At 35.6% G+C, this 22279-nt stretch overlaps 1 protein-coding gene across 2 annotated transcripts in view; it reads right to left on the bottom strand.

The window, feature by feature from the left end:
- Window positions 1–586: 586 nt before the first annotated feature.
- Window positions 587–22279, bottom strand: part of SLC17A6 (solute carrier family 17 member 6) — a 31753-nt gene continuing 10060 nt past the window's right edge. For both annotated transcript variants that reach the window (XM_061999718.1, XM_061999719.1), the window contains 9 exons: window positions 11418–11532; window positions 9703–9790; window positions 9517–9603; window positions 8473–8615; window positions 6294–6443; window positions 3524–3656; window positions 2778–2888; window positions 1277–1404; window positions 587–916 (listed from right to left, as the gene is read on the bottom strand). In XM_061999718.1, the coding sequence (XP_061855702.1) occupies window positions 587–916; window positions 1277–1404; window positions 2778–2888; window positions 3524–3656; window positions 6294–6443; window positions 8473–8615; window positions 9517–9603; window positions 9703–9790; window positions 11418–11532 (1285 nt within the window). The remainder of the gene's footprint in view (window positions 917–1276; window positions 1405–2777; window positions 2889–3523; window positions 3657–6293; window positions 6444–8472; window positions 8616–9516; window positions 9604–9702; window positions 9791–11417; window positions 11533–22279) is intronic.

Here is a 22279-nt window from a genome sequence, read left to right as displayed (position 1 = left end):
GTAATCACAATAAACATACAATATGTCCTATTTGTTCCTTAGGCTTGATACAATTACCATTAAAGGAACTGGATCGATCCTCTGTAAATGCCTAGGACTCAACCTTTCTTCTTTAGAAAAGCTTTTGTCTTAGACTAAAGACACAAGTCCTACATTGCACTGAGTAAACGTGTGTATTTAACACAATCTCTTTCAATACAGTGTAACAAATATATAAGTGCATTTTTAACGATCAAGTAATTTTGGCTTTCTAAAAAGAGCATTAGATGTGCCAACTTGGTTGCTTAGTTGTGCTTTAATCCTTAGTTATGAGTTTTAGCTCTTGTATACTGTAAGTATCTAATTGCCTCTATAATTTTGACCAGTAAACCCTTAAAACTCTAATGTTTATAGAACAAATATAACCTAATGAAAGTGATGACATGTCACAACTCATACAGATTGCACTTTGATGTATTTTTTTTACAGTAAGACCTTCCTGTTTGATATGTGTTTACATGTTTATACCACATTTTATTTCTGTGTGCAAACAATCACAATGAATTTAATCACAAACACTACAAAATATATCCAATATTTAGTTTTGTTATGAATAATCTCTTTCCTTGTAGTTGTATGAGTCTTGTACTTCCTCTTGTACGAATTCCTCTTTTTTCTCCCAACCACTAGGCCAGCCACCATTGACCTGGGTTGTAGCACCGTAAGACTTGGTACCGTAATTTACATAATTCTGAGTAATGTCCCCTGTCTCTTCAGCGAGTTCATCTTCATGAATAAAGCCACATTTCTCTTCACTTGTCTGTTCAGGGTCTGCCCAGGGTTGTTTCTCTCCTGAAGCAAATATGCCATAGAAGATAACACCTCCGTAATGAACTAAAGCAGCAATGAGGAAGACGTACTGCCACTCTTCACGTGTCTGTAAAGAACAAATTTGCTAAATCAGACTAGTCCAATGACTTATCTAACTCTTCTGAGGTTAAACATTTAAATTAGAGATTGTGGCTGTGATAGTCATCACAGCTAAAGCACTTAAGTCTCCAGATTCCAGTTATTTATATCCATCTTTCTTTGAAAAATCACTGTTCTTTAGACTACAAAAGCATTGACCTGGTGAGCATTTAGTGAAGCATGCTTCAAATTTGCAAGTTCCTAGATACTATTCCCTGGAGATCCCAGACTTTAATACAGCTATTATGGCAAGTTGTGCTATAAAAAGGTATTTCCTTGGAGCCAATAGTGTTAAGCTAGAAGATTTGAAAACTGTATTGCTGTTTACCTTGTTCTTTGTCATTGCTCCGACAATTATAGGGCAAACCATTCCAGACAAGGTCCCGACTCCATTAGAAATACCCATTAAGATGCTGGCATACCTTGGGGCAATGTCTAAATGGTTGACATTGAATCCTGCAATACAAAGGTCAGCAAGCATTCATACCAAAAGCAGAGCACTAGTTCAATCCTAAAAAGTAATGTTGTCACTTGACAATTTTACTATGACACATCTGGGCTGTTTAATTACATTTCTTTTTCTCTAAAAGGCTTACAATGGTTAAATATTCCTAGAGAGTCTCTGGGTCTTCATTTTCTTTTCAAAATATATTATAAAAGGATAATAAATGTATTTTTCTTCCCAAAATCACAGTTTTAAAATATCCCAGGAGTGACTGTTTGAAGTACAGAGCCCAGAAGATATTTAGGCAGGGAGAAAGTTCATGTTTTACAATGTCATCCATGACCATTTCATGCTGTAAATAACATGTTGTTTCTTCTTCTACCATGTACCTCTTTCTTTTCCTATTGACCACATTCTTTTTTATCACACAGGGCAGAAGGAGCAAGGTCCCTTCCGTTCTTGAGTGGTAAAATGGAGTAAGAGGACAGTACCTATAAATGATTTATGAATTATTTTCAGAAATATTTGTTCTCTTGCATTTCCAGCAGCTTAATTATGTTAAAATTTATGCAGTAACTATTTTATTAATCTTAGAAAAAAACATATGCTTCTCTGAAGTGGCAGAACTCATTGTCCTCAAAAGTACTTAAGTAAATGAAAACAGAAACCAAACCTTTGGGTAAAGAAAGATAATCAAAGAGTAAAAGCAGACAGTGTGATATGGATAAGGTGCACTATGCTTTTTAAGTCGTACAAAACAGGCATGATACCTTGCAGAATACACAGGATTAAGGACAGATTTGATTAAAGAGAGTTTAGATGTTTGTCACAAAAGAAAAGAGGGCCTGTTTTAGACATAAGGAAGCAGCATGGGAGAGAATACTAAGATCACAGTGGGAAAACAAGGAAGGCCAGGTAACTTGTGTTTGGGAAAGGCAAAGGGGTGTTATATCAGCAGGAAAGGGGAATTTTACATCAGAAAGAAACCACTAATAATTACACCACAAAGCAATACAACAATGTAACACTAACAGACATTGGCTAATATACAGTGGAAAAAAAATAGTTAAAAGCTTATATTCTAGCAAAGAAGTGTAAATTTAGGAATTATTGTATCAGTTCACTTTGTGTTATGTGTTTGATCTCAAGAGCAATCTATGGTGTACATTAACACCTCACTGAAAAAAAAAGTCTAATTTGCTGAATTAAGTATTTGAACCAAAATAACCTAATAATAAAGATGTGGTACTGATTGTAATGATCATACGTAATGCCATTTGGAATTCTGCAGTTTGATTAAATTACTATCAATGAATCAAAACCAAATGAGATATTCTCTCTCTTAAGAGAAAATAATTTACCAGGACCAGTGGTATAGTCTTACCAGATATGGCAAATCCACTAAAGCCTACAGCAAGCACTAAGAATGAAATAGCCACTCCTTTACTGTGAGAATATCCCACCACGAGCAGAAGAGTTGCTTCCATACCAAAACCTGAGGAAATCATTAAAAAAAACACAGACATCAGATTTAATGCCCTCTCAAATTTTGTCCTTAATAATCACAAATTCTTCCTATCTCAGGTAATCCTTATTTTATTCTTTGTATGCTACAAATTTGTTACTTCCTGTCAGTTTTAAGATGAAAATAAATACCTGTGATTTGCTTAGGTTGTTTTCCACCCAACCCTAATGGGAATATACACTTAACCTGCTTATGAATTTTGCAGCCTTTATTACAGCAAGGTTCTCCTCATGTGACTCTAACCTCTCAGAAGTCAGATACATAATCTCAGGCAGCTGTCTGGGCTCTCTTACTGCCAAGGCTGTTTATACAAGGAGCTAAGATTCACTTTAAGGCTAAGGATAGGCAAATTAACCTCCAAAAGCTCATCTGTTGCTTTAACAGCCTAGAAGCTTTTTCAAACACCAAACATCTATACTGAAACTTGGAATGGGAACAACTTTGTTTCCTTTTATTTAGTAAATGCATCTATTATACACAAAAGAAATACACAAAGTGTTGCTTCATAAGTGCATAAAACCATGGTTTGTACATCTATGTATATGGCATACTGTACAGTCATGGAAGTCAGATTATTGTGTAGATCTGAAAATAGGATGACTTACCTCCACAGTTCATTATCTTTCTTACAGTAGTGGTTGAAAGAATCTGCTTGCTTCTTAAAAAGTCTGCAATTTGTCCCCCAATAGGAACAATAATTGTCATCACTAAATGCGGCACAGCAGATAAGATACCCACCTAAAATAATCGTTAGAATTAGCAGAGTCTAAACCATAAGAAAATATTGATTCTTCATTTCAAAGCATTCAGCAACTAATTAGTTCTTTCTCTTCAATTTCAGGCTATATGCTAAACCTAAAAATCTTAGCTCAGTTTATTAAATGAACAAAACTGGTGATATTAAGTTGTTATTGTACTTTATGAAGGCCAGACAGAGTTTTTAAGAACACCTGCTGTCATGACATTTTTTGATAATAGATTATCTTCACAGTTTCTATTTGAGCTAATGACTTTTTTTTACTCTGAATTATAGCCCCGCTACCCTTTCAGAAAATTTATGATCAAATGTGTTGAACTGAGTTGCTACATTTCTGTCGGTGATGTGTTTGGCACAGCACTAGCCAGCAAACTTAACATGGCTAAGCTGATTCCCTGTGGATCATGCTCATGTGCACAATGGCCATTTGCCTTTGGTTTCTTACCATCCCTCAAGCTTAAAATGTGATATGGGTAAAATATACGTCTGAGAAACTCTGTACTTATAGAGAAATAACACTAAATATCCATTGGCAATATTCAAAATGCTATACATACTAGCAAAGTAATATATTAGTAATATTAGTAATTTCATGATGACTGTTTCAAGATATAACACATGTGAAGACCATTCCTTCAAAGGGTACCTGTAAGCATAGCATGAATTGCCACCTGCTATCACCTGTCAACATAACTGTCTTGCAGATAGAATCATAGAATCATAGAATCATAGAATGGTAGGGATTGGAAGGGACCTTTAGAGATCATCTAGTCCAACCCCCCTGCAGAAGCAGGGTCACCTAGATCAGGTTGCATAGGAACACGTCCAGGCGGGTCTTGAAGACCTCCAAGGAAGGAGACTCCACAACCCCTCTGGGCAGCCTGTGCCAGGGCTCCCTCACCTGAACAGGGAAATAGTTTTTTCTTATATTTAAGTGGAGCTTTTTGTGTTCCAGCTTCATCCCATCACCCCTTGTCCTGTTGCTAGCTACTATAGAAAAGAGGGATGTCCCAACCTCCTGACACTCACCATTTAGATATTTGTAAATGTTAATAAGATCTCCCCTCAGTCTCCTCTTCTCCAGACTAAACAGCCCCAGTTCCTGCAGCCTTTCCTCGTATGAAAGATATTCCAGTCCCCTGATCATCTTGGTTGCCCTATGCTGGACTCTCTCTAGAAGTTCTCTGTCCCTTTGGTATGATGCATGGCTTTTGTTCTAACAGGCAATTCTGATTATTGTGTAGATCTGAAAAAGTGCTTAAGCACAGGTATTTTTTCCATAATTCAGGTATGAACAGTGTATCATGTCATCATGTCTGACTTGGGTTACATCAGTATGCAGAACCCACAGACTCAAAAAGAAAACAAGTTTTCCCAACTCATCAATTAAAGTTGTGAAATTGTGCATTTCTCTGCAGTTTATATATGTGACGACTATGTTGTGACAGTTAGCTTCATGTTAATAGACATTTTTCCCAATAAGCCAGATATTAGCTATGACACATCTATGGTCTTGCGGTTACTGCTTTGAGATGTTCCTGGATAAATGATAACTATTCACTTATGGGCATCCTTCACCACGACAGGTGAAAACTGGCTTTGCTGTCATTGTTTACAAAGCTCCATATTTCTTTGAATACACTCCAAGAAAAATCTTCTGCAACAAGAGGACCAGATTAATTCTATAGCATGAGACTATTTTTATTGCATGCATAACAGATGATATTTCAAGCATAGCAAAGCTTCTTAAAATAACTCCAGCTAAAGATGAGAGCCCATCTTTAAATGCAAGATGGTAGTGAATAATTTTGACAGTACTCCTAACTACAGTAACACTTTGGAAGGTACCCATTTAATTGTCACTTACAACACAATTTAGGATGACAATACCTCATGGAACAATATCAAAAGAATATAGGTCTCTCCCCATCACTTTCACAAGAGGGAAATCTATATTAGTAGAAAGCTTATTATACATTTGAAGGCTTGTTTGCATGTATACATATTTACATTACAGGTCTGATCCAAAATTCATATGAATTATGCAGAACCTTAGATCATCCTTGCATCTCATATTTTGCCACCATCTCTTTCACTTCCTAAGTGAAAAAAGGACAGCAATTCTCAACACGTTAGAGAGAGTTATAGAAAGGTGTTAAATTGTACTGTCCTTCCTAAAACTAGTTGGTCTTGCTTTGTAAAATGCACCTGGAAAAGTGGAACCACTTGCCAATGCATTCTTTACAGCTTTGGTGGGATCCTGCATCTCCTGAGGTATCAGGGACAGAAGTGTAATGAGCCTTTTGATACCTTTCTAATACCATACATGATCTGGTTTCAAGCACCTAACGGAAAGTCTTTTTGTAATATGGCCCCAAGTAGATCATTACTAAATATAACCCTACCTTCACCTACCCCTATCCAATTCATTGTCATTGTTGTTGCTTCACTTATATGAGCTGGTAAAAGGAATAATAACTGGGAGAAATAATATTTAAGACTTGTAAACCCATGATAAAAACAAAGAAAACTTTTCTTTCCTTCCTCTAACAGCTGCCACAAATGCAGCTCTGATATTTACACAGCTAAAATAAAAGCTTTACAACATTTTTACATACCTTACTTATTTCAAATCCAAACACTTCCTCAAAATAAGCAGGCTGGCTAATAAGCAGCAAGTAAAAAGTCCAGCTTCTACAGAAGTTTGCAACAATTATTGCATAGACTGGCATAGATGTAAAAAATTTTCTCCATGGAGTTTTGTATTTCTGAAACATAGAAAGAGGTATCCAGTCACTGCTTCAGTCATTATCAACTACATATTTTCCTGTCTGATAGTTTTACCAAACTCATATATACAGAGCTTTATGTATCTGAATTCCAATTACTTCAATTATGCTAAAGTCCATTTGGATTATCAAGGTCTAATTTATAAGCATAAATGAGTAAAAATCACTAAAAAATGCACCAATGGAGAAACCCAGTGACATTTGGCTGTGTCACAACACTCCTGCACAACTGCCTTTATCTCAATCATCTGAACGTGAACATACTAAACTCAAATCAGTCATAGATGTTTAAAACACAATGTTACTGTATCTAAGGCACACAATTTCATCCAGATTTATTTTAAGCATGGATTTTAGCATTTAAATCTTAATCACAGAATTCTGAACCATTTTTTTCATCAAACCTCAGTTTGAAACTGCTGGATCAACATATTTTTTGTTTGTTTTATTGTGTTTTTAAAATGAATCACACAATGAAAAAAAGAAAAAAACAACCAGCCAAACAGATGGACAGAACTACAGTCCTGCTGAGCCCCAGCACCTCTCCATGAGCCCAGGGTTCTGCCCATCTGTGTTGAGCCAAATACAAAATCTAGACCCAGATGAGTGTTTGAAAATCACTTCAGCAAGATTTCAGGCTGAATTTAGTCTAATGTTGGTTTGAATACTGGCTTTTCCTCAAAGTAAAATAGCACATAGATGAATGGATGCAATACTTTGTATGCCTATTAAATTACAATTAAGTGAGAGCTAATGATTAAATGTGACTTAATAAATGAGACGCCAGATAGAAAAGCTAACTTGGTACTATGAGAAGACTTTCAGTCTAAATATTTCAGAAGTGACTGAAGCATTGATATAAACTAATCACTTCCAAAAAAAGATGTTTAATTAGAAAGCAACAATTAAATATAGACAGAAATTATATAGTCCTGGTTAGCTTTATATGGACATCTTTTGAAGTATCTCATTTCATGTCAGATTTCCAAAAACACTTACAGGTATAACAAACTATGAACACCACTGGTCACTACTGAATATCAACACAGACACTCCCTCAAGAACATCTAAAAATGTCAGTTATCAAATGACTCAGTTCCAGTTCCCCGTTTAATTAGGATCAAAGTTTTCTTACTGAGAAAAAAATGGTTTATTCTGGAATTTGATCAAGGACCAACATTAGAAAACGTAATGAAGAGTGGTAGTGAAGGTCTACTGGTGTAAAAACTTAGGCAGATGAACTGAGGCCTAAAGAACATTTTTTTCTCTTTTCTTGAGTGAGGAAGCATGGTGAAAGTTTCTTTAATGATTCTCAATTGTTACAGAAATAAGAAAATTATTATTTAGCATGACAAGATTGTTAAGTAGCTAGGAATTCTATCTGGTTTATAACTGGTTTTATAGGAGTTCTTGAGAACTAAACCAGTACAGAACCAAGACAGATTCGGAGATACTTGATTGCATGTTTCCAGCAAAATCATCAAAATAGTAGGGAATGTTTGTGCAGATCTCCTAGCATGCTCTATTCTAACTTGCTTTTTTTCTTGCAGATGAAACACAGATGGTCAGGGTTTGCTTCTTCTGATATTCTGAGGATATCGAGAAATACTGAGTAGCAGTTTTCCTCCAGTTTACTTTGAGGAAGATGAAAACCTTCCAGAAAGGATTATATAGGAGGGAAATGAACCACTTGACCTCAGAATACTATAGAAGTCGCAATAAAGCTTCAATTTCAAATGTAACTGTAGCTCTTTTTTATACTTTGGAATAGCAGAAGAGGCATAAATTCTATGAGTGATCTGCTAGATGAACTGAAACTTGTATTCTCTTTGTGCAGAAGCAATATCTGCCCAGAAATCCATCAGCAGATTTCAGATACCTCCACCTCCCAAAAAAATCCATTGTTTGAGACATGCATTTCTGTTCTAAAGAATGGGTGTTTAATATTTTTGGTTCTTTCTATTTGGATTTTGGAGATTTTATAACTATCAAAAAAGTGAGTTCTTACTTCCATTGCACCTAGGAGGTTGGCACTCTCTCCAATGCTTTCTTCTATGTATCTCCTTTCTTCATCTGTGATTGTAGGATGCTTTGCAGGACTCTCATATGAAACCAAAAGCCAAAACATGTACCAGACTATACCAAAGCTCCCTTTGGAATGTAAAGAAAGACTTTAAAACCAAATGCATAGTAAAGCAACAAAAAATCAAAAAATCTGTGAATCATTATAACAAATTTAAATGGCAATTGTTGTTACTGTCCTTCTACCAAGTCATTCTAACAAAGCTGGATCCTGCAAACAATATTTGTGCAAAGATGGAGCACAGTGAAGTCTTCTCTGCTTCATTTACAGAATGATTTCACTCTAAGCGTTTATTCATTGATATTTTAACATCAATTGGTACAATGCAATGCAATGAAACAGCTTCTATTTCATTTCACCAGACTGTAAATGAAGTTCCATTCTGCTTTAAGCCATTGTTGCTTGATTACTGCAAAATACAATATTGTGATTTTTTTTTTTTCAACATAACAATGCACTTCCTGAGTAGTTTATTAAATTTCTATAAGGTTTACCCCACATTCACAACAATTTTACATTGCAGGATGAACTCCTTTGGGACAATTTTTTCCATCACTGTAAGTTAAGGTAGCACAAGTAGTGTAAATGAAGTTATGTAGGTCTTCAGATAAAAAACAAGATGTATTAGTCAGGGCAGATATTCTAAACTTAGAGTTGTATAAGTGAAAGAGTGACATTATATGGTCTGAGATTCTATAGATCTGCATAGCACTATACACTCTTGTACTAGAAGTGATGAAGGTTTCACCGTGACCTAGCTTCTCATTCAATAATGTTGCTCTCCTCCTGTTTAAGTTCTGTTCTTTCATTGTCCTTTTCTCTAGATTGTATTTTTGGCTTTAGGGACACACTTTTCTATTTTTTTTTTCTTTCTTAAAGATTTTACATTTTTAGATAGGGTAGGGTAAGGTAAATATTGAATAAGAGAGTAAGCTACAATGTTGCAGTGAGATGAGCAAAAATGCATACCATACACATAGAACACAGAAGACCACCCAGTATATTGCACTAGAATTCCAGCTAAAGGCATTGCAATAACAGCTCCTGCATAGGAACCTACAAAACAAGATATGTGGAGATGAAAAGGGAAAAAAAAAGTCTTAAAATACTTCTTTGTTACAAATGAAAGAAAGGAAAAAGTAGAAAGTTACTCACCACAAAAGGAAGTGGTTGCTAACCTACTTCTTTCTAATGGGGGGGCCCACTTGCTCCAAATACCATGGCAGGCAGGGTAGGTGACCCCCTGGAGAACGGGTGTGCCACAAGTTAGCTAATGCTGATCAATCACTCTGTTCATTGTCTTTGCATGATTTATTTTTGTTATATTGCTACAAACAGGAAGTTGAGAATTCTTTGCATTTCTATAGCAAAGTCTCAGCACAGCCATGCACAAACTTCAGTTTCTATGAAAGTTGTAATGGGTTTTGTATATCATTGTATCATTATAGAGGCCTTATGAAACAAATATAAAACATAATTATTTCCTTTTGCCCTCACTCTCCAATAAAGAATTAAAAAGCAAGAATTTTAATGCACAAGTACCAGTGTCAAAGGATAAAAGCACAGACCCTCTGGAGTCTAAGGCTGGGCTGCTCAGTCCAACCCTCAGTTTTGGTGACCTTCTAACTTTTTCTGATCTAACGATTCAACTGGATTTAGAAAATACAAATTAATGTTCCACTGCTCTAAAACTAGAAAATAAGATCAATTGAAGCTTAAAAAGATAATGTGATATTAAATATACAGCAATTTTCCATAAAATTCCTGCCTAAGAATTATTCAGGGCATGCATAGTTACACAGAAACACTTTTCTCTAAATCTCTTCTGTTTCTTATACAAAAGATAGGGGGAAAAAAAACCTTTTTGCATATGTCAAGGTTACAAACACTGAGATTTTAAATCTTAATATGTAAAAGGCTCTAAAATACATTCTTCTTGTATTTTACAGTCTTGAAAGAATATCATATACCAAATTTTATGTTCATTTCAGTCCTTTTGTCAATTTTTCAAAAAATATAAAGAAGTAATCTCAGGATTGTCATGATTAATTGTAAACCTCTTTCAACAGTCCTGTTTGAGATGTTTTGCATTCACAGTTCCTTCAAATAGTATCACAGAAATGACTGTGTCTAAAGGAGCTATTTTGTTTTGTAACCACACACTTGCTCGTGTTCCTCTCCTCTTTGCAGTCAAGCACAGCTCTCTACACACAGATCAGTTTCAGGAATGGATTCAGACTTCTAAATACATACTCTAAGAACCTGATTGCCAGTAATCTAACTTTCAGCCACATTCTACACCCTCTTTTGCAGTCTTTTTATGCAATAAATTGCACGAATTAAAATAATCTCACACAACAGAAATGTGTAGCCCTGAGGAACAAAGAACCAGTGACTAGATACCTAAAAATCTCTCTTTCAGTAAAGAAACCATCAAGCAAATAAATTTAGAAGGCAGGTTCCATTTTTTTCTCTTTTTAAGTATGGTAAATTTCTTATTAATTCCAACACAGCATGGATAGGACCTATGATAGAAATTGAGTTCTTTATTATAGATTTAACCTGTGAGGCTGAACAGTAAATAACTATTGAGAATCATACTAGTATGAGTCTCATACAGTACAGGATTTTAGAGAAACTTCATAGTTAAACACACATCTTACTGGATTCTTAACAGAAGAGAACTTTGTTATGTGATTTTGTAGATGAAGGACAATCAAATAGCTATAATTCATACACTGAAATCCATAAGGTGATAAACAGTAATAAACCGACAGCATTTTGTACATTACCCCCAAAAGTTACAATTGCTAGTTAAAGGTTAACAAACATCTGTCACATTTACTGGTTATTTTGTAATTTGTCCATACCTCTACAAGGCCCTGCAAGATCCTGACAAAGATGACACAACCATAGTGCACCCTGGCTGCAGACGGTATTAACATGTTCAGGGAGGATGTCAGCAGTATAGCAGCACCAAATACTCTGCAAAGGTGGGGGGGAAAAAAAGGACAGGAGGTAACTTCAGTGTTCTTACAGTTGACTTTTTCCACATATGCTCACATCAGTATAGACTTAGTTAAACAGGTAGCCGAGTAAAAGAGAGATTCCTGTTAGTGCTTTAATTTTCAGAAAGCGGCACCATGCATTCTGTATTTATAAAGCAGAAAATAATCCACTTTTGTAAATGCCAAAGCAGCAGGAAGAATTTCAAGCAGAGCTGGGATTTTCTTAGACATGGGGGTTAATCAATCTGGAACACATATCCACAGAAAACAGATCATTCTTTCTGCTGTTTTTTCAGGGGCTACTCATTGAATATTGCTGATTTTAATTCCAACAGCATCCTAGGAATTGCTTCAAATAAAACACAAGCTCTAAATAAATATGTGAAGAGATGAATAATTGTCAAAGTTCTACTGCTTTGACTGAATTTTTATTTGATTCAATTAACATCTGCCCTTTGTGCAGGAAGCCTTTTCTCCAGCATTATTATATTCATTTTAATTTTCATTCATTCCTTTATTGTAGAAATAATCTTCCCCCTCCCCCTCATTTTCCTTTCAGTGGAACTATGCAAGGGGATGAAGCCAGTAGCAATGACTGGCCACTTTCTTTAGATAAAACTATGTAATGCTCAGATAAATCATGGAGATGTCTTAACATATGACATCAGGGTATCTGATGTGAAACTGATTTGACAGAAACCTTTAACCTTAGCATATGTTTTTCAGAAATTGGTACAGTGCCATAAGTTAGTGAGAAACAGACCTTGGGCTAAAGAAGCAGGAAGCCGTGTTAAGTTTCAAGACAAAAATTCTTCCCAAAGACATCTATGTTTCACATTCTCTGTTTAGAATTGCAGCCTGATACAAATCTTTAAATGGCAAACTGAGTGTACACCTCTTCTGTTTGACAAATATTAAAGGGCAGCAGAATAAAAATCTTCTTGTCACAGTAAGGAAGCTTTGTTAAACAGTTCTAAATCTGGTCTCCTCATTGTGTTCACCATGATCCCCAGCTCATGTTAAACATCAAACTGGTTGTGCAGCACATTTCTGGCTTTGTTTGGCAGGATGTTTGGTGCATGTGTTTGATTTGCACTGTGAACTATTTTGACCTGAATTCTGTCTTTACTGTTAATTTCTTTATGTGTAACTTTCTACTCTCAAAGTGTGTGTGGCTCATTTCTTTACAGTTTAATACCACCATATGTTCACATAAACCACAACGATGACTTGGTTTTCATTTGCTTTTTTGTCTTTATTTATTAATGAGAAAGGTTGTGATTGTGATTTTGACAAGTTCTTTTAAAAAGGTGTTCCTCTTAGCAATTTTTGAAGAGCAATAGACTGTAACTGTTCTAAAGGTTCATCAAGAAAATCCATATTTGCTTTTAAGCAGGACTTTAATTTGTAGTCTTTTCTGTTTCTTTTTTAAATAGATATTTAGGTAAGTGCTTAATGCAGCAGTACAGTTTTAAATTTGTGATTGTGCATAGACTTGCTGGAGCAGATTCTTAGCTGGTGTGAATCACTGCAGCTCATTCTAAGTCAGTATTCCTGGAAGACTGAACATTAAAAGATGCCACCTCTTTATAAGGGTGACACTTAGAAAATTGTTATGGTAACAATGCTTTCTTTGAGGAAATATACTCTAGTTTTATTTTTCACTCTGTTTGCCACAACTGAAAGCTGTGTTTCCCAGAATTGCCTTTGTTCTCATATTCACTAGAAAGAAGCTGTTTCCTCAAGTCTGTTCCTTCTAGAAAAGAAAGGGAAATTTAAATTAAGGTGTTATCAGAGACATGCATCTTCCAAATTAAAATCTTGCCCATATTTACACATATGAGCAGCAGTGACTATTTAGTTAATCAGCAGATGATGAAATAATTCCACAATGTCACTTGTAAGTCAATTGTCTCTCAGAATTATGCTTTATAGGAACAGCCTTCTCAAAAAAAAAGATCAATTTTCCACCCCCAAAAATAATCTATGGATTGAAGGTTAGAATAAGTTAGAGTTACATTCTGATGCTTATAAGAAATGACTCTTCTTTTTCTTTTTTTCTTGAATGCATATGAAACGTGGCACCATTAATTTAGTGTGTGGCTGTTTCAGTGAGTTGGTTTCCTCTATAACTTAGTCAAGAGCAAATATACCTTCCTACATTTACTTTGCATTTCTCAATGCACAGGCATACATATAATCAATACTCATCCTTTGTGCTTTTTTATCTTGGTATATTTATATCACCTCCATAAACACTAAATTCTTCTTCCTAAACTTACTGTTTTAAATATCTCAGCTAACTACATTTGTTATGATTTGGTTCAAATAAGAAAGATTTTGAGCTACAATAAATCTGTATATATTTGAATACTGTTCACATTTAAATATAGTTAATTGGGAAATAGAATATTTTGATTGTCCCTAAGATATTTCTATGGTGTTTTACTGACTCAAATATCAAATTCCAAAATTGCATCATTCCTTTTTTGTGCTTACATTTTTGTGATGTTTATTAAACTAGAGTTTTTATGATGTTACGTTTCATTTCTGCTTCTCAAACAATTCACTTTTGTTCAATTTTGCTACATCGATACCTCCAACAATGGATTAGAAACCACATTCTTCTTTAAGATCCTCATGTTTCTATGGCAAATTGATGGTATGTGTGGTTCCCTACTTACATTTGTTGCAATTAAAATAGATTCTGTTCATTCTCAGACAGATATAGATCCCTGTCTACACCAAGACTTTCAGCTTGTTTAGGAGCATTCATTCCTGTCCCACATTCCCTGTATTTTTCTCTAGATGTATCAATTTGTCCTCTTGATATTCCAATAACACCATGTATGGTCTGTATGGACTGCAGAGTCTTAAAGCTTCCATGTCTGTTGTGCATTTCTTCCATCATGCTTGCTGCAGTGGCATGGGTCATGGAGAAGGCTTTATACCTCAAGCACAAACATCACTAGAGTTCCGGTCTCTTAAAGAGACAGTAAGCCAAGCCTTGCTTCATAGTGTCCCTTCAATTGATCTCAGCCTAGGAAATCCATGTGTCTATGCTGTTGAATTTTCATTCAGAGGTATCCCTGAATGTCCATTTCATGCTGGACACACTCCACATCCCACAAAACATATTTTAATGCCAGAGCATAAAGGAAGAGCTTTAGTGGGATGAAGGGAAGCTCAGGGAAAAGTATAATATGTCACAGAGAGGTCCATGACGTTGCCATCAATCTTGACCTCGGCATTAGGAGGGAATTAAAGTGCCCTGACATGCCTTCAGTGGCCTCTGGGCTTGAGGGAAAAATCCTTTCTGACTCAAAATGTGCAATAGTGTAGCTGTATATAGAAGAAAATAATCATATACAGAAGAAGAAAAATTAATAAATACAGTAGCAGTATGTCAAGAAGAAAAAAAAAGGTAAAACCTGGTTCTCATAAGTGATCAGAAGAAGACATGAGACAAAAAATTATGCTTTGCTTATCTATTTCTATTTCTAGAGTCAGTAGACTCAGTCCCAAAGGACAGAATCTAACATTGATCCTCGGTGTTTTACTGACATTGGCATTATATGAAGGTCATGAGCTGTGACTTAGTCCTCCTGTAATACAAGTAGTAATAATAGCAAAATCATATTTGACTAAGAGACATTTGGGATGGGAGCAGAGGAAGGAAATGACTCTGACAATTCAGGAAAAATGCTTAGAATGGAATGAGGCTGCAGGGGGAATTAAGCTTTTTGGGTTTCAAGCCAATTGGCTCATTTTTCTCTTTGGAGACAAACTACAGAGAAAGAAATGTATTTATTTTCATCTCTGGATTTCTAATCTCTGCATCTGTGCAACCTCACTATTCTCATCTACCTTTTCCTGGCAATTCTTAATACATGAGCATTCTGCATGGAAGTGCATTACAGATATTGTTACTCGTCTGGAAGAAGTGCCAGCTGAAAAAGCGAGCTGAGAACAGTGGGAACACCAATGCCTGCCAAGTGCTGAATGCCAAATGAGTGATGTATTGGGTGAAACGTATGATATCTAAAGTCAGGGGTCCTGGCTGGAAACATCCTTTTGCCCCCATGATTGGAAGTGAAAATTGCTACAATGACTGTAAAGCTAAAACCCCTTTTATATTTATCTGGGGAGGAGACAATCCCTCATATGTCTGAATCCTGTATATATATATAATTTTTAATATAGTTGAGAAATTCCACAATTATCTGTGTCTCTATTCTCTAAACAAGTGATCCAACTTTGTGAAAGGGAAATTCTTATGGAAACATCTGTTCTAAAGCATATGAAGTACCTTAACAAAAGCTTATCCTTTAAAGAAAAATAAAACTCAAAGAGTAATTTAGCTTTAAGATGCTTAAATACATGCTGTATCAATGAATTATTAATGCCATTTCATTAAAATCCCAACTACTTAAAGGATAGTAAGTGTTGACCACTGACAAATACCTAAAGAAAAAAGATTGCAGATGCTTTAAAATCATAACATTGAAAACTTTGAAGACATAGAAGGTTTCGTATCACTCAGTGGCTTCAATAGAAAATGAATTCAGGACCGTAACTGAATAGCTTTCACCTCCAAAAAGTCACTGATCGTCATTTCATGGAAGACCCATTTATGGAATAGAAAGTTTGATTATTTTGTTAGGTTTGGGGTTTTTGGGTTGGGGGTTTTTTGGGGGATGGAGGAGCAGCATTTCACACGGCTACAATAAATTGAATCAAAACACTCTAAGTGATTTATTCTGACTGTAAACAGAAACCCATGGAAAATGTAATGGTCTTTTCTGGAACATCCAACCTCTACACTTGACAATCTGAACAGTAATATTGATCACATTATAGATTACATTCTTTTCATTGTTAAATATCTGTTTTGAGGAAATACTTTATCTATAAACAACAATAACACATTTCTAATAGATGAGAAAACTCTGTTAGGTAAGGGTGGAAACTAAAGAGAAGTGAAAACATGGGTTTTCCTTGCAAGGTTTTCACAAGCTAATTTAAAGATGAGTTGAAAAAAATCTGTCATTAAAAAAAAGAAAAAGGACTTTATTTGGGTTCTAGTTGGTTATTGTTATTCCTTTTCCTTACAGAAAACACATAAAATATGTTGAATAAAGACTTATTTTATCATATGTATATATATCAAATAAACGACTATCCTTTGGTTTTCTTTCCTGAACAGTGTTTGTTTGGGAAGCTTCCAGAACAGCAGCAGCTCTAAACAGCTGAACACGTATCATGCAAAGTAACCTTTTTAGACTGTTCTGTCAGCTCAAGATTTCTATTACCTTTTCTATTACCTTTTACTCTAACTCTACCTTCTGCCATTCATCTTTGACACACTTCCTCCTGCAAAAGGCCAACAACACAACATAGAACTGATTATGTTATATTTTTATACAACCCAAAGAATTTCTTGTCTGAGTGGAACTGCAGGGTCAAATGGTGGATTAAATGCTTAATTTTTTGAGTAAAACATAATGTCTAGGCAGAACTGGGACATGAGATAGCTGGAATACCTGTAGGCATGCAGCAGTTTTTTGGAATCCTTCCTTCTGCAAATGTTGTTAGCAATGACAGTTTGTGATCATCTTTTTTAACTTAGTCTTTTCTTTGAGTTGTGTAGTGACTGAATGTATAGAACTTTCAGGGGTTTAGCTGCCAGTTAACACTTCCCTCTTACAAAGTGCATCTCTACCCATGTCAGGGGTGATGAGGGCCTTCTAAGACTTTAATATAGAACATTAACATTTTGATGGCCTGAATTTGCTGAGGATTGTTCTGCCAGCTTTGAAGATAAAGTATTCCCAAGACATTCACAAGTCTTTTAGCAAAATGGGCCATACAAAGACTGGATCAAGCACCAGAGTGAAATGCCAGAGAAAGCACTAGTCAATGTCCATCAGTAACACAAAGTGCTTTTCACCTTCTGCCTTCTCCATACTTCCCTAACACTTCTGATTCATACAGGTCAAATCAAGATCCTAAACAGTTTTCAGGCTGCACCTTCCATTGTGTGTCCACATACCTATTTTTGACATACCACTGTGTATTTTATGAAGAACTTAGGCACTGTGAGATGACAACACTATTGCAATCAATGCTGAATGTAAAGGACTCCTGGGTCATTAAATTCTGAGCATTGCTCTTACCAGCAAGTACATTACATCATTCTTTCATAAGGAGATCAGGTTCCATCACAGAAGTAATTAGCATTTGCCCTATTTATTTTGGAGGTTTTTCCAGCTTGTTACTTCTACATCCAGTAGATATCTTGCACTCATCTGATTCTATTTTAGTAGTTTTAATCTCTGCAGTTTACCCAAATAGCAATCCTGTCTTCTTTCTTTTGCATCACCAAGCAAGCCAGGCCCTCTTCACCTCATCTTCTTTATTCTTTACTCGTTTGATCACCCTATGAACCCTCTTTCTCTCCTATTTGAATTCATCTGGGGAATCTCTCAAACCTGTGGTTTTATTTTACAGCTCATTATATCTATATATGCCTAGATAAAACTCTGACTCATTCTTTCTAGATCATTAGCTTTGGGATGGCTTGCTCTTTAAATATGTGATCTGCTAGATCATGTTTCAAACCAAGACCATCTCATTCAAATTACCTTACCAAGTCCTGAGGCTGAGACTGTGATTCAACTGTCTCTGTTGATTTAGAGATATATAATGCACTTATCAAAGAAAAAGCCTGTGTTTTTTTTCCCTTGAAATGGTTTTTTGGAGCTGTTTGGGGGGAAACTGTGATGTGCTGGACTCAAAAGCTACATCTTTAAAGCCCTGTGGAGCATTTCCTGATGTATGGACCACATCTTACTGCTGATTGTACCTGGACTGCTCAGAGCAAATGCAGATTACTTCAGAGCAGAGTGACTGTGATATTAGTGCTTTTATGCAAGCAACCTAAACAGTATTTTTTGCATGGAATCCAGTGTAGATATTCTATTGGGGTGAAGTATCAAGGCAGGTAGAGGTGATTAAGGATACCTGTTAGAGTGTCTGCAACCAACTGTATTGGAGGGATATGCAGGTTCTGTTTCAGAAGTTTAGTCTTTTCCTCTCTGAAAGGGACTCTGGTTATGAGATATCATACATGCAGTAGGGATTCATAGATGCTTGGGGCCTGGGAGAGAACTGAGACCAGTTTTTGACATTATTGTGCATATCTAGGTAATATAATCCCAATAAATAATAGGCTTCTCTACCAGCTTGATCTGAAAGTATCTGGTGTAATTTTACATAAACTGTGCAGCAAATTTTCTATAGGTACTAATTTCAAAGGATTTGGATCAATGGAGGATGGAATGCAAAAACAAATCCAGATTTCAGACACAATCCTATTCTTGATGATGAGGTCTGAACAAGGAAGGACAAAGTCTGAAATTATTATACTTGGTCCAGAAGTAATTTGTCAAGAGTAAATGTAGTTCTCTGCATATTTAGAGGATCTTTTGAGCTCTCTGTATTTTGAGGATCACTGCCATTCTGTGTCTGAATACTTCCAAAACTCCACATTTGTCACCTAAGTGCTATTTAGATGCTTCTCAGTAACAGAGAAAATCATATTTTAGCCTGTGATGTTCTTTCTTGAGGGCTACTTGGAGGCTAAATATTCAACACCATTAATGATGGTTTACTTGTTTCCAATTTATGTAAACAAAAACAGTGCTTTTACTGAAAATATTGTTTTTCCTCTGTAATAGAGTGTGACATTTGGTTTTGGTTTTTTTCCCAGATGATTCTTCCTGCATCAACAGTTTCCTCCGTGACTGCAAACCGTGAGTAGCCACTCATTTGGAATATTTACACATGTACATTGCCATTTACATTACCTGTACTGATGTTTAATAACCTAAATACTCCTGATAAAATTCAGTCTGTAATCATGCTGATCACCTTTGTTGGGACAACTTCTGTTTCTGTTCATGTATTTGAGATGGACTAAGTGAAAACAAACCCAACATAGGGAGATGTTGTTTAGCTATTCTGCAACATAGATCGTCATTCTGATTCCTCTCTAGTACAGGTTGATTTCCTGATAACTCTCTTGACCCCTCTACTGTAGACATGTTTCTGTGAAATACTCAACCTGACAGTTTATGGTTTCATAAATCATGGACAGAATGTAGTGGGTTTTTTTCTGAACTGGGCCCTTAGATTGCATGCAATGGCATAGGGCTAGCAAAGCTGGGATTATGCCACGAGTATTAGAGTGGTTGATGAACTCAGCTACCTAGCAAAACAGAAAGAATAAGCTACCTTTGACATTAGAGCAGAACACTTACTCCCAAGTGCCAATCTCAGGTTGAACATGCTTCATGAGAGAACCATTTAAAACCTATTCTCTTTAATAACAGTCTGTGGCCAGCAGCCATAATATAGCAGCTTTATTTGGCTTTTTTTAAACGTGATAAAACAGGTTCCTTTCATTCATATGTGTACAAGGCAGGAGGGGGATTTGTGTCTGTGTGCCCTTCATACTAAATCCTATTATAAGCCCTTCATGAAGCATTAATATGTAAAAGCCAACCTCCCACCATCTAATCCACTATAATAAGGGCTTGGATACATTATTAATTTTTGTCACACATCTGAGGCTCCCTTTTATCAGCCAAAACCCCCGTCCAAATCCCTTGTTGCATCATTAAATTGTGAAAACAGCTTCATCATTCATGACAGAAAAATGAAAGGACCCTGAGCCATATGGCAGAGGGAGCAGTGGTACCAGGCACCCGTAGATGTTTCCCCAGTCCCCTTCTTGCAGTGACTGGTGCTTAAAAGACCCCACAATTTGGTGACAAAATCGTCTTGGGGTTTTGTGCAATATTGGCTTCTTTGCCTGGAAACAGACAAACCCAACACCAGTGCCTGGGATCAGAGCTCAATCTGCAGGATTTTGAACTGAATATGAAAGGTGATGTTGGCAAGTACAATTCTGGGGATTCTCTCGAAGTGCAAAGTCAGCTTATATCTTTGGAAGTTCAGGAGTTGGCTCTTGTATAACCACCCCAAAACCCCTGGTCATGCTGTGAATTATCCATTGTTTGCAAATCAGAAAACCACAAAATATGGGAGCAATTTATCTTTTTAAAACAGAAAAATATAAAGATGTAAAGTCCTAGGAAATCCTTGTACTTGCATTTCTAAACCAATACTTTACATTTTTTTGCATGTGTTGTTATTAAGACTGAGTTAGGGAGAAACATTTTGATTTCACAGACACACTAATAACACAGTTTCAGTGAAACTGAGATGAGATGAGATGCAGTGACACATTTGTCTGAAATATCAGTCAGTTTATCCATGCAAATAATCCTATTGGATTACTTGCTGGGAAGAAGGATTTAGCCTTTAATAACAAGAAGAATGGCACTTTAAAAACAAAGATGAATCTGAAGTGAAAGGTTGATTTATATATTTTCATTCAGGTTAGAATGTGACAATGAAGGGTTCAACACAGATGACAGATAATTGCATTGTAAAGAAATTTGCTGTAGTTATGTAGTGACAATTCTTAATGTGAATAGTGCCAGATTTGAAGTTTAACAGATATTAATAAATACATGTCAGTAGCAGAGAATGACTTTATTTTTTTTAAATATTACATTCTATTCTACCCTTTGTATTTCTTTGTGTAAAAAAATTGTGATGTTTGAGTGTACACAAATGAACCAAAATTGTCACTAAAAATTTCCACTATTTAAACTGCTCACTTAGGAAATCAGTAAGGAAATACTGTGACAGCATTTTGGTGCTGCTTTTGTTAGGGCACAGTTAGGGTTTATTATAGATTTCTAGCACAGTTTTTGAAGGATTTTTAAAGAGTGTGTCAGAAGTTAAAATATAACAATATTTAAATTATCGTGAGATGAGATGGTAAAAACCAGAACAGTTTCACACCTTTCCATATATACATGACTGCACAGCAGGTAGTTTATTCATAGACAGCTGTAGCTTTGCAATAGCATGAATTTCGATCAGGAAACATTAGTTTAAATAAAATCATTTTATTTATGCACTAAAAACAAAGTAAGTGTCTAGTTTTAAGGCCATCTAGCCTGATACTCACTCTTATGTTTTGCTTGATTATTCCTTATATTTTGCTTATTTATCCCTGTACGGAAAGCATTTTATAATAGCTAAAATATCATTTCCAATATAAGAATTTAACAGCCAAAGAAGAATTGAGCACCTAATTTCTTTGATTAGACTAGGAGTGGCTAGTCATTATTGTTAATATTTAAGCTTTCTGCATTTACATGACTGTCGTTTACTGATTCTTGTTGTATTTTTCTATGGGACTAAAGCACACACTTATACCCAGCAATCTTTTTCCAGTGGAGTAATACACATACTTGTTAATCACTCTACCTCCTAGTATTCTGGTTTTATATACTGATATCCTGAATATATAGTACTTGCTATTTTTTCTCTCAGTGACATTATGTACTAACATCTGTTAAGTAATTAAAGGTCTCTAAATCAGTCTCTAGTTTTTTTTACATTCATATTAATATGCATGTACCCAAATTACTCACAATAATCTGAGGTCATTGAGCTAAATACATTCACTGCACTAAATATAGCAAAAGAAATATCCCAGGATTACACTGACTTCCTTATTAAAGCATTGTGTTGCAGACTCATAAGAGATTTCTAGTCCAGTATGGCTTAAGATCCCACTCAGT

Source organism: Colius striatus, chromosome 7, assembly GCF_028858725.1.
Source record: "Colius striatus isolate bColStr4 chromosome 7, bColStr4.1.hap1, whole genome shotgun sequence".
Taxonomy (NCBI): Eukaryota; Metazoa; Chordata; class Aves; order Coliiformes; family Coliidae; genus Colius; species Colius striatus.
The sequence above is the reverse complement of the archived record's forward strand: the minus strand, read 5'-3'. Positions and strand labels throughout refer to the sequence as shown.